This window comes from Temnothorax longispinosus, chromosome 1 (genome assembly GCF_030848805.1).
Source record: "Temnothorax longispinosus isolate EJ_2023e chromosome 1, Tlon_JGU_v1, whole genome shotgun sequence".
Taxonomy (NCBI): Eukaryota; Metazoa; Arthropoda; class Insecta; order Hymenoptera; family Formicidae; genus Temnothorax; species Temnothorax longispinosus.
The window spans coordinates 20,881,131-20,894,838 of record NC_092358.1 but is presented as its reverse complement, the minus strand read 5'-3'; the positions used below and the strand labels follow the sequence as shown (position 1 = coordinate 20,894,838).

At 39.5% G+C, this 13,708-nt stretch overlaps 1 protein-coding gene and 1 long non-coding RNA gene across 4 annotated transcripts in view; one reads left to right on the top strand and one right to left on the bottom strand.

Annotated features, from left to right (window-relative positions):
• The window catches only part of Nachralpha6 (nicotinic acetylcholine receptor alpha6), a 222,444-nt gene that overhangs the window by 162,113 nt on the left and 46,623 nt on the right, over positions 1 to 13,708 (bottom strand). For all 3 annotated transcript variants that reach the window (XM_071784423.1, XM_071784414.1, XM_071784402.1), the window contains exon 3: positions 591 to 730. In XM_071784423.1, the coding sequence (XP_071640524.1) occupies positions 591 to 730 (140 nt within the window). The remainder of the gene's footprint in view (positions 1 to 590; positions 731 to 13,708) is intronic.
• Positions 1 to 13,708, top strand: part of LOC139816753 (uncharacterized) — a 278,339-nt gene that overhangs the window by 227,044 nt on the left and 37,587 nt on the right. The gene's annotated exons all lie outside the window — the stretch shown is intronic.

The window sequence follows — 13,708 nt, the reverse complement described above, 5'->3', positions numbered from 1 at the left end:
TCTTTTTGTCTTGCCAGCGCGTTTCACTATCGGACACGTTTTCAGATCTTTTCTTAGGAACCGTATTTAGATGATATACATTGTATGCATATACTGATGGAAGTAAATAACCGCGCGGTATAAGAGAGAGTGCGAAGATGGAGAGCGTAATGCAATCCGGCCGGCCTCATTCGTCCCCGCTTAACCATGCTCTCATTTAGATAAGCCCGATATTTTGACGTGCAAAAACTTGAGCGGCTAATCTTGGCGCTTCTTATCTCGAGGGTTCACACGGAGGCTGCAGAATAGCCACCTCATAATGGATATTCACCCTTAAGATTTGAAATATATCCGCGAATTCACGCTAATCTTATCGCTATACTTAAGATAGCCAACTTTATATGTTCTTAGTTGCTATCAGTGTTAGCTATTGCATATTCAATTAATCATTGTCAAATGTGAATTCTGACCTTAATCGTTGTGTATTTAAATAATTGATAAAACGATTACGATAATAATGTTATAAGTAAATATGCTCTCGACTGCGAGGTGCGTGTTTTATGCGTAATATGCTAAAATATGTGACGAAAGGGAAAGGTTCGGTAACTTACCACGTCGATGATTTGCTGTAGAGTGATGCCAAACTTCACTTCCAGTGGTTCGCTCTCATTCGCGACCGGTCGCTCCAAGGTGTTGTAATTTGCCAGCAGGTGATTCAATAAGCGTTTCTCGTGGCGCCCGCAAAGGCTTTCTGCGATAAAGAACGAGAAAAATCGAGTGTCAGTCAAGCCTCGTACGTTATTCCGGAGGGTGTGAGCCGCAAATAATCGCGACCCTTGTCAAAGCGTATTTACGAACAGATACGAAAGAAAAGATCTTCGCTTCGTCGACAACAGCTTTTTTTCTTTCGCAAAAAAAAGCATAATAAGAAGCAATTTAATTTATATTTCTGTTACAATGGGCAGAATAAACAATTCCGGAAACATTTTTCTATTCACTGCTTCCGTTTTCAAACAGTCAGCCATTTGCATGAAAAAGCAATTATTTACGCACTTTTTAATACTGATAAAAGCTACACGTATTTTTTTCTCATCGGTTTCAGCAAACATATTGTAGAGTCACTGCGGTAGTCGATCAATAACTGATATTAAATTCCATTGAATTAATATAAATCTATTTTCAAAATATAAAAGTTACATCGTTTTCTTTTCAGATATAAAGTTTTTAATAAGTTCTTATATTCTTGTTGAGATATAAAGGCTTACTGTGCTAAAAAATTGAGACGTAATTAAATACAAAAAATATAAGAAATGTCACTCATCGCGTAAAATATGTTTTACTGGTTGAAAGAAATTCAATAAATATCATAAATCAGCCTATAATGTTTCTCTTAAATCCCCACAGATGCTAATGTAACTTGTTCGTGATCGATCATATTTCGGCAGTCCTAATGCACCGGGGACGAATAAATGCATATCGACGATTATAAAGTTCACGAGTTCCCAACTTGCACGAGCGTCGATAGAGAACTCGGTGCGAGCTCCGAAGCCGTCCGGGGCCGCGCTTTGGTCCCACTTTCCCGTTCGGTTCCGGTCTATCCGCGGCTGAACGACGACGCGAGCAAACTACTTTAATCCATCGACAAACACGTCGTGAGTGCGCATTCCGTCCCCGACCATTCCAGGGGCCCAGATTGTACCTACTCGAGCACGTGCTGCTGCGGGATCAAGTTTGGGCTTGGGCGCGGTGTGTGCCGACGCCGCAGAATACGAGATGCAACAGGACCGCGTCCACGGGGAGAATAATGGTCGTCGGCCCCGCGGCTGAATTCGGCGCACGTGCGCCCATTGAAGACGAGGACCGAGGTATCGTGAGGTCGCGACAAATATACCGTGCGCCGTGAAACGTTTACCGCCGCGCGGTACACGGTCTATCGCCTGGTTCAAATATTTCGCGATCACATTCCGACTCTCCCATCCCCCCTCTCCCCGCCCTTCGTCACCCCTTTAGAAACATTAATATTCCGAGTCCGAGCGGGGTACCGGGGTATCTTAGAGGGTCTGAACTTCCTCGCAGAATTCATCGCTTCATCATGTTACAAATTCCGTTGGCCGATAATCACGTACTTCGTACAACTCGGTTCTCCCTGAAACTCGGGGTCGTTCGGGTTGACAAAGGAACATTATATGCATAATACAATACGGTGTATTCCGTTTGCACAGAGTTAAAATCTCACGGCGTACAATGATTAATTTAACATCGAAACGGTAATTATCATTCTCGCATTTTAAATGCGTCTCTTTACAAATGACTGCGTTGAGTTTCTCAAGCGGCGCACTACATTTTTAATAAATATGAACTCGTTGGTATAAACTCATACCGTAAAGTCTGATTTCTATTTAAGATTTCTTCACTTTAATATATTTAAAATAAATCTATATTTTACTTCTTTCTAAAATATAAATAAGAATTGGCAAGAAGATGCCAATGGCCGACCAAATTCAAAGAGTTAGAAAAATCGAATATCTTTTCGACATAGAAATTTAAGTCATCTCTATAATGCATCTATTTCAATGGGACGATAGTGGCTGTGAATTATTCAGACACGTGTAATTACTTACGCCTACTTACTTTACTAGTACGGGTTAATTGTTTTCAAGCGGGCGTTTCTCTCATGGGGCATTTCCGGATCACAAGAATGAAATTAATGCAATCGTTAATCAGATTAGTCAAATGTATTACGCATATATCGATCCAACGTTAATTTCTACTTTATACACTACGGGAATATCGCGAGGCGTTGATTAATCACCTTTGTAACGCCCAACGTAGAACGTATGTCACACATTTGACTACGTACGCTGTGTAAACAGGCCGAATTATTAGGACTGCAATTAATTATGCGGTAAAAAAGTAATTTATCGTCGCATTCCCAATGGCCGGGCCTAATGAACGATTTATCGAACGCTCGCTCGAAGAACAAAAAAATAAATCAAAAACTCCGTTCAATTAGCCGCTTTGACGGTAACAAGCGGAAATTCGTACACACACATAAAACGTCATCTCGTAGAATATGAAAAAAATAGCCAGCAATGCGTTATCGCCAATTTTCGCTTCGAAAGGCAGCGCGCCGTTCAGGGATATTAATGAATTGAAAAAATCGATAGCATCGCCAAAGGATGGCGATAAACGTGAATCCCTTTTAACGACCTCTCGCACGGAAGTAATACGGTTCGAGACTTGTCTTGAACTTCTTGAATGAGCGATGGCGAAACGGAGCAGCAATAAGCAACTTCGCCGAATCGTGCAACGGCTATTTAGACGAGTGTTGGAAGACGATGGCAGTAATTAATGAGGCATACGTAAAACCGAAAGGGAACTTAGGGAAAACTAAGTAGGCACGTGCGTTGCAACTCTCCTGTGCACCGTAGAACTCGTGTTAATGAGTCTCCTCTAAGGAGGAAGAAGCAACACTAGAACCGTGGAGAATATCTTCTAATTATTACACGCAAATTACACGTGGACAGAAAATAAGTGGTTAAGATACTCTCATATAAATCCTGATATGAACAATTCATTTAAGAAGAAAAGAATTTAATCAAATCAAAGAGTTTATATAGGTTTAGAAAAGACATCAGCTATTATATTTAGATATAGATAAATGTGGGTTGCTTACAAAATGCTGCACGTACCATACCTCACTTGCTATACTTTGGATCTACATACAAGTTTAGCATTTCAGCATTCTTTCCTTTTCTTCTACGTTGTTTTAACTGTCTAATGTAACATTCACATAAGAACTACATCGTTCGTCATTTGCATAACTTTAAGTCTTGCATATCTCGGGTGTACAACGAGCATAAATCGTGCATTTCGAACAATAGCTCCGCAACTTTCCTACGTATTTTCTCATTACTCCCGATAAAGCTTTGTTATAATTCACAATAGTTTATTCAATGAGCATTAAGCTGTTTTATCACACGAATTAAACTGTTCAAATTGCTAATAATGAGAAACAAGCATGTGTTGAGAGCAACCGGAGGGCGTGAGATGCGCGAATTCTATAAATAGGATTATCTCTCGTAACCTGCTAATTCCTGAAAATCAACATTAACCTGGCAAAAAGGCACAGGAAATGCGCCTCGCAAATGCCACGAATAGAATCAATCTCGGTATACCATCATTTCATTGTCGAAAGCGGATTAACGAGGAAATTCTCAACGAGAAGTTGTAAATTAAAGGCCATAAAAATAATTGTTATTTCATTTCAAATATATATTCAAATATTTTTTTCAATATATTCAATATATTTTTCGTGTATAAATTAAGTGGATACTTCATCCTTTTATATATGGGTAAACAAATTCATAATTCATGTATATGTATACGTATGGTTTTAATCTGATCTAAATTTAGATCAATCGGATATAAAATAAATGGAATAAGCGTGACATATAAATGAGAAAAAAGAGATAAATTTAACGAAAAACACAGAATAAAATAGAATTATTTCGATTGCTTAGTAGTTGGCATGATATCTTTCTCAAACATAAAACGTTAAAGAAAGAAAAACGGAAAAGAATGAAGAAGCAAAAGACAACAATGTTACTTTGTAGAGAAGTTTGTCACTATTGTTGACTTAACTATTTAAAAAGTATTACCCCAGATGTCGAGTTCAAGAAAGTATCTAGAAGTGCACAGTTTAAATCGCTGCAAAGAAGAATTCCGAATGCGTAACATGAACATGTTGAAAAACCCTACAAAGGTATATAGTACGCCAATGAAACTTCCTTCGAGTGAGATTATTTTTATTTCAAAATGTGCAAGAAATGAGAAATTCCGCACAAAAGCAGCAAGTACGTGACATTCGTGACTTTTCGGCAGATCTGAGAAAAGCTGAAAGTACCATTATTTGACGGAGGATGAGTTTTAATAGTATCGCACAAAGGGTTTCCAAAAGAACCGCGACGACTTTATTTGGTCGATTTAGATTAATGAGATTGAGTTTGGGGGGAAGAATTGGCACAAAGAGAGATTGAAGTATAGCCCGCAGACTCTGACATATAATAGCCGGTAAAACCCATTCGGTCGAAATACGTGTCGAAATACGCACCGACATGAATGGGTAGCCGGATATCCTTTTCGCCGACGTGTCGACGTCACTGTCATCGTCAACGAAGTACCTGAGCTTTACAGGAAGTATCGCCATGGACGGCGGTCTTTGTAAGAACAGACCATGTGCCTATCCACGCGTGTGTATGCTCGACACGTGCGCGGGGCTGCGATATTTTCCTTCCTACGTCACTGCTGACGACATGCTGGCGACAATATAAAAATACCGGTCGTAATAAAGAATGAACGACAATTGTTACAGTGTTCACTGGGGAAACGCGAGTGTCCGAAGACGATCGATGAGGTGAATGAAACCAAGTTCGGCATTATCATTGAAAATAAATTTTTCAAGATGCTCCCGAAAATTATTTAATATACTTTTAATTAATTTCTCTCTTATATCAATTATTCAATCGAGAAATATTTTTCTTATTTAATTAATTTAATTAATTGCGATTAATGTTTTTATATAATTGAAAATAATCCGTGATTAAATTGAGATGTTAACGCGAAAATGTTCAATATCATTAAGAAGTCTCTCAGCGAAAAATTGAAGGATTGGTATCATACTCCAGAAATTTTATAATCTTATTGTCGCGCGCTGAGATTCTTTATAATCCTCACTTATCCTTTTGTTTGTCGCGGTTCAACCTCGAAGGGAGCAACTTTCAATAAACTTATATACCAAGTAAATAGGATTACTTTTATAGAACGGCGTCAGGGGCGGTTTTTACAGCCCCGACGTCATTCTCATCGTCTCGACCGGTTAAGTTTTCCAGACACTGGCAGAATCCGCGCTATGAATGGCAGCTCTCTTGAATACCGGCGTGTGAATTCGCCCACCCGAGTATTCACGCGTGGGCATCATCACCCCAGCCCTTCTGCATATAGTAATATATATCTACTCCCGGAAACCCACCTAACTATGGGTCACGTGTGGACGACAGCTCGATTAACTCTCTCAGTCCCAAGCTTTTCGACATGTCCCTCATCCTAAACGGAAGATAGTTCAGGCCTCACAAAGATTTTCATGCTAGTGACAGTCTACTTTCTGTGATTGTGTGCACCGACATATATGAGATTCAAGACACAAACGTGCTGATCTCAATACTTAGTTTACAGTTATTGTCTCTTATTCGCTTATGCAAAGATAGTTTCTGTTCTGGAGGTACTTTGTGGAAATTAATCGGCGAAATTTATAACATGTTGGTGACTAACATAAGTTTGTATCAGTCTTAAAATAAGCGGTTTATGCTTCTGTTATTTAAAATTTAACTTTTTGAAACTCACTTAAGGTAAATGTACCAATGCCTGGACACGTATCTATGTTTGGACATTTTTATCATTTTAGTCCTTAAATAAGTTATACGCGAATTAAAATCAAAGAATCAAAGATAAAAATATTTTTCTTGTATTATATTTTTATCTTTGATTTTAATTCGCGTTATACTTGTTTAAAAACTAAAATGCTAAAGATGTCTCGGTATTGGTACATTTATCTTAAAGTAAAAGTATTAATTGCAGACTTTCTGATCTTTCATTTTAAATCCACCACTTGTAATGGGCAAAATAAACCATGTAAAAATAAAATTCTTTCTATAAAAGAATTTCTATAAGAACTGGTTCAGTGACATGTGTGTACAAAGATTTAACGACTTCCGTTACACAGTCGCGTTACGATCATACATGTACTCGTCTTTATCGCCTACGAGACGGATCAACGTGTCGCGATACGCGAAGCAGTTTCCATAAAGACAAATATTATTGTGTCCATATGTATATCTACCTTGCAACATGTTCGCGAGATGTGCATTTAGTCGCACGTAGCAGTAACACGCAGCTGCATTCCCGCGCGGTGCAACGACTCTCAACTCGATATGGGAATGTTAGTGCCATTGCATAAGCATTTACTTACAAGTTTCGCTGTTGCATCATGCGATTGATATTAACACCTGTGAGAAAACGACACGGCACGATCGACGCAACGGTGCAGTTAAGAATTTCAATTAGACAATGTACCGTCGATCCTTATATATATACATACTTTATTTCAATTATGGAGAATTGAAGAGATAAAGAATCACAAAAATGTCTATATTAAAAAACGCGTCATAAATTAATTTTTAAATGCAAAAGATTGAAATTAATTAAATGCGTTAAAGAATTTTTTAAATATCATTCGGTATGCCAGAAACTCGAACAGCGTTCGGAGATTGTGTTCTTAGCGTACCTCGGTGTGGCGCTTTTTCATAGAGAAGGAATCCTAATAAATAAGCGTCGTTTAGTAAATACCGAGACATTCTTTACGAGGAAACACGCACAAAAGGCGAAGTCACGAGGAATAATATTCGCATCTGGCATCGAGCATTTTTATTCCCTTCGAGTGCATTCGTCTCGTAACGTAACGGCAAAGTTAAAGCAACGCTGTTGCTCAACGGCATTTTTCATTTCCGTCGTTACACTTGGAAGAAGTCTAAACTAGTCCGCACCACTACCGCTATAAAACTGTCCCTAGCCAAGTGAGTAGTACCATCGCTCCCTTTGCTTGCGCGGTAAATTTCCCGCAAAGTCAGCGAAGTCTATCAGTCAGTGCTTGCGACTGGGGCCTTAGTGCCTTCTCTCCCGAATTCTCCTCGTCGGATGTCGAGACGCTGAAGGAGAGCGAAAATTATTATCACGCTAACGTATCGTCCACGTCAGTTCCGTGCCAGACAAAACACAGAGAGAGAGAGAGAGAGAAAGAGAAAGAGAGAGAGAGAGAGCAGAGAGCAGAGAGAGAGAGAGAGAGAGAGAGAGAGAGAGAGAGAGAGAGAGAGAGACGACCGCGTCTGGAAACACGCTTTCTTGACATCGAAACGTCTGGTACACTGTACCTACTACTAAATTCTGCAAAGCTCCGCACCAGGTGATCGTAGAAAGCAATCACTGCTGCAAATACCGTGTCTAGATTCAGCGAACGAGTAGTACGAGATAATTACAAAGATTGCATTATAAACAATATAAGATGGAAGCTAAAACTTACAGAAATACGCAAATGAAGCCATTTTAAGATATAAATGTGTAAATTTACAACTATCTGAAGTAGTAGGTAACCCAGAAAAGCTTTTCTTCGGTATTTTTCTCTTACTTCGCTTTTCTGAAACGTATATCAAGGACACGTTAATTGTTTGCGTAGAGCAGCCTATTATTGCCGTGGAATGTACAAAATTTGTATCGAGCCGCTTAGCAGCGTGCGGCTAACGCGTGGGTGTGCATCAACGGGATGTGTCGTTGCGGGAAAAGCTCGACGGAGCGTCCGGGAGAGAAGCTCTGGACCGAGGATCGCACGTGTGTTCGTCTGTGTGTAGCGAAGAGGCGAGAGAAGGAGAGCAAGAAAGGGACGGACGCCTGGCGCGGCGGACGAAAGGGAGGATGCCGAAGCGGAGGCGAGCCGAGGCTCGAAGCTTCATTGATCCACGAATATATACACCGCCTACGACGTAACTTTGATCACGCTGTAAACAGAATACCCTGTCGCGTAGCAATGTTGCCTTCATCTTAAGAAGAGACTTTTCTCTCGTGTATAGGCCAACGCGGCGCGATGCGTTTCTACGCGCTTTGCGAAAAGGATCCTTGATCTCTGCCACCTGCTCAAGTTGCCGTATTCGATAGCAGTGGCAGAATTGAAAAACGCGAGTGGGGCGTTCGTGCGGCTCAAAAGTGTAACGATACACTAGAATATCTTGTTAAACAAAGGCATTCGTTCTCACTCGCGACTTTGTTCAAAAGCCAAAAAATCCGTATAACAATTTCGCATTCTTTAAAATTTTATATAAAGTTACGTTTGAAACAGATTTAATTTTGATGAAATTTTATATCGCAAAATTATTTTAATTTTTTTTTATCATTTTCTCAGTAATTTTATCGGTAGTTGATATTGAAAACCATTAATTGGTATGACGTAATATGCAAAGACTAAAATATCCCATGTGACGAAGGATGTGATCGTTATGCCGGTAAGACTAATCAAATTTTTTTAAACCGACCTATATTTTTTAAAGCTCTTTGAAATAAATTCGTTAACCTATGATAAATAAATGTTATACATTTGTCGCATCCTTGTTGTTAGGTATATAACTCACTATAGACAGGGTAATAACGGAAAGGGACATTACGTATGCGAATATTCTTTTGACATATTTACTTACAACGAAGTGTACTTAATTCACGTAAAAGATCGCGACCCCTTCGTGGAGCATCGCTGAAAGGCGATGCAGCTCTTATCTGGTAAAAAAGTTTAAAGCTTCATTGATCTGGAAAGGGTTTACGGCGGCTACCAGGTAACTTTGATCACATCGCGCACCGCAACCAAAGTACTCTATCGATCCTCGTTTCCTCCCGTTTCCTCCCGATCCCGCCGAATAATAAATTTAAAGAAGTTCTTATACGACAATTTTACGTCAGTCTAATAGAAATCGCTTTTTTATTCAATCTAGCTTTCTCTCTCTCGATAAAATTTCACTCTTAATAGATTGTTGCACGGTTAATTTTTAGCGTTTAGAATTTCGCTTTACGCTTTTCGCTTTAGAGTTACGAGGACTATCTAGAACAGAATCGACTGATTTTCTGTCCTGCAGAATAATAGCCGACAGTATAAATCAATAATACCAAGGCATTTCAATCGGATTACCCACGCGATCGCGCAATTATATATATTATATATTCCTATTGTGTGCCTATATATATGTATGTGTGAGCCGTATCGAATCCCATATATTATCGGCAATAGACGGCGCGCGTAGATAATACGAAGACGTAAAAGTTTCAATATTGATCGAACTTTACAGATATCCAAACGTACACGCTATGTTGAATGCGATCCTTCTTATTGCCCATTTGAGCGTAGCTGTAAAATCTAGTAGAGCTATATATAAGTTTTGTTCTTGTATATTAAAGAAACTCAAATATTTCCCGAAAATGGAAGTGTCTGTTATATGTCTCATGAATGTTATCATTCTTCTTTGCATCGGATCAATTTGCACACAATTCACGACAAATAGGTTTTGTTGCATCCTTGAGTGGCAAAGATCCCGAGTGCCCGCGTCGGCGTCGGTAATGTAAGCGCATGAGATCAAGGGTTTCAGTTTCGAGTACAAAAGTCTCGGATGCACACACGAGCATGCAAATGGAAATGCGCGGACTTAGTTTCGCGCAAACATCGCAGCTGGAACCCGCTAACGATGCGGACAACGAAAACTTAAGTGCCTCCAAATTTGCGGAAACTAATGTGACCGAGAGTAGCACTTCCGCATCGGCTGCATACTTACTGACGCTACGTACGATACATAGCGCGTATGTTGGTCGCGATAGTAGTGCGGTCTAAGGGTGAGCGAGGTGGGATAGGAAAACCGCACCGGAAGGTCGCACGGAAGCTCAAGTTCAAGTTTCGGCATGGTCTAATCAAAAGCCTTAATTGGCTTTTGGCCAACAGAGGCGCGACACCGGTGCTCCATTTCACGCGGATACGAACCTTCCATAGTTCATGCGAATTCCCGTCGGAATCGGTGTCCGCGATGCATAGAATATCCTAACATAGTTAGACATCTAGAGCATGACGTAGACTGAATATAAAGATCCACAGCCTTATTATATATACATACATACACGCATACATATAGTTTTACCTATCCTCGATGCGACGCGTTCGTATTAAATACGAAATGTTAGATACCGACCAACGAAATTCGGTATAACTTTAAAGGAAAATTTCACGAAAAGAGCAAAAAGAATATTCAAAATGTCGAAATATTAATGTGTGGCAAGAATGATATCGAGCGTGTCTCGAAAATTTTTAACGAGAACAACTTTGCGCTCGCCGCATACAAGTTTGAAAATGTATGGAATTCATTACTACTTGAATAGACTGTCGGTGCCGTCGAGCCTATTGTTCGAGTTTACCGCGGGATGCAAAATCGAAAGTAGTGCAAATCTATGGGCAAGCAACTTAAATTAGATTTTCCTGTTAGGATGCATCACGAGAGGGTTTCCGATGAAAGAACAGAAAGCAAAGGAAAACGTTGAAAACCGTATACCGAACTCGCCAATTGTTCTTTCGAATAATTAAATATAGTCGAAATACATATTCATCGGGATCGTTAAAAGAAATCCGGTATGGTTTTTCAAGAGAATGTTATTTTTTATTTATCTCAATGTCTCTTTTGCCTTTCTTATTTGATCAAGCATAAATTTTCGCTTACTGTTGTATCGAATTTATTGTAATAGATACCAGGTAGTACTCTTGTTCAACATAATTTCTTTATAATACAATATATTATGTACTTCAATATTATTGTTTAATTTGAATAAAGTTCTTTGATGAATATGAAATCGAATTTTTTTTATTTTATTGTTTCCATTAAACTAAATTAATTCTGAAATAAGTAAAAGATTTGTCATTGAGTTCAAAGATCCTGAAACGCACTTTCCTCTAATTAGATCATTTATAACTAGGAGATTGTATCTAAACGGTCGTAGAATTTAAGCAGAATATATAATCAAATATCTGTCGATTAAAAGTCTCAGTTTAGCAAAAGCAGTCAAACTTTCTAACGCCTTTAAGCTAACTATCCAATTTTAGCAAGCGTAAAAAGCGATTCGCGGATTTTCCGCTCTGTGACGCTTTAGGTATTTTATCCGCTTTATGAAGCAACGCGAGGAAGTCAGCGAAGCAAATTGTCGTCGCGACGTGCATCGAACCATGAATGCATAGGAGCTAAAGTAAAATAACACTGCGAACTCGGGCAAAGTGCGCGGATACTCTCATGTGGAAGATGCGCAAGCACACGTTACGAGACACGTTATAATTACTTCGTTCGCCCGTGCCAGCTTTCCTTTAATACAGCGTCCGAATTTCTTTTTAGCATTTCTCACAAATCAAAACATCTGTTCGGACAATAAAAAAATAGAGATAAGAATCGACGCGTGTCGCGTGCCATGTTTTATAGGATTATTTTTTTTTCTAAAGGCCATCTTAAAATAAATTTCGTAATATTACATCGTGGAACGGCGGAAGGCGAGTAGCAGCATTGTGAAGTTATACCGGTCTAAACATTCCGCGCCTACGCGACATAGGCATAACGTATGGTTATTTCTGACGGCCCCCTTTTCGCCGAGCTGTCATCCGGCGTGCAAAATACGCAGATTACATTCTGAAGCGGAGTAACCGCCATCGTATCGACCGACGCGTCGATGATGCGTTCTGTAAATGGCGGCGCCGTCTCTCAATTTAGCTCCCTTTGCCACGTACTTAAAAGCACAGCGACACGCGCTCAGCCCCCTAGGGCTCGTAGACCCTAATTAGCTTCGGTGCAAATAAAGGGTCACCTCTCAAAAGAGACCGCGATGAAAAGCCAAGGGTGGGAAGAAAGGCAATATGGATGATGTTCGCTACTAAGCGCGCTCAAAAATTCATACGCTCGTTCGATCGTTCGAAGGACGATTTAATTGCAGCTTCCGCGTGCTACAATTCGTTAATTACAGCACGCTTTCATGTCGGTTTTGCAGAATCATTTATACATACAATTGTCGGTCGAATTAACCCAGCGAAATAAAGTTATTGCTAAATTACAATGTCCTAGTTTTTTTTTCGCGACCTGTTTCTGTTTCGAATTCAAACGAGCGAAATTGTAAATCCGCATCACCGCGCGCGCGCGCGTCGCGCGGTTATTCAATTTTATAAGTTTCATCTCTGGAACTTTTATTAACTATGTACGCATGTATATAACTTACTTATGAGTGACGAATGCACAAATATATGTATACATATACATATACATATACATACATACATACATATATATATATATATATATATATGTATATATATATATATATATATTTGTGTATTTCCGGGTCTACAAACCGTTTGCATATTACGATTCTTCCCTAGTCCTTATTTCGGTACGACTATTTCCCTTTTGAAACTCGTCAAATATCTCTAATGAAAGAACTTCGCGAGAGCGACACCGTGCCGTAGTTTCTGGAATTTCATTAACGCGGGCTGTGCCGAATTTCTCGTTGACCTCGCGCAAACGTAAGCTCCCGCCGTCAGATTTTCAACGATATTTCAGCTCGAGATTTCGCGTTTGCTGCACACGCAGTCGCTTTCCTTTTCTATTTTCGCGTGTCTTGTAGTCGAGCGAAAACCGGCACCGGACGTAAAAGGACCGCTGGGGATTAATTAGTCGGTCGTACGTTAATAAACTTACGAAACAAGTGGCGAGAGCGAGCGTGACGACTCTTCTCAAGCTCGCTGCTCTCTTGTTCTCGCGTTATCGCTAACAAGGGCGCGATAAGCTTCGTTTCTTGGTATTTCCCCGGAGTAAAGGGCAATTCGAGAGACCCAATTCAAGAGGCAATTTAGACCTCGAGAACATGAGAACACGCGTAATTGCAGAATACACATTAAAAAAGACGTAATACAATAATTATATCCTGCAAAATGCGAATCAAAAAATGAAAATGCATTTAATTTAATTCATTGAATTAAATTAAAAGCAATAAATATAGTACTACGGTATATCTCCATTAACATATTTCACATTCTTTATAAACATTTGTGTGTGTTTTAATTGTATAA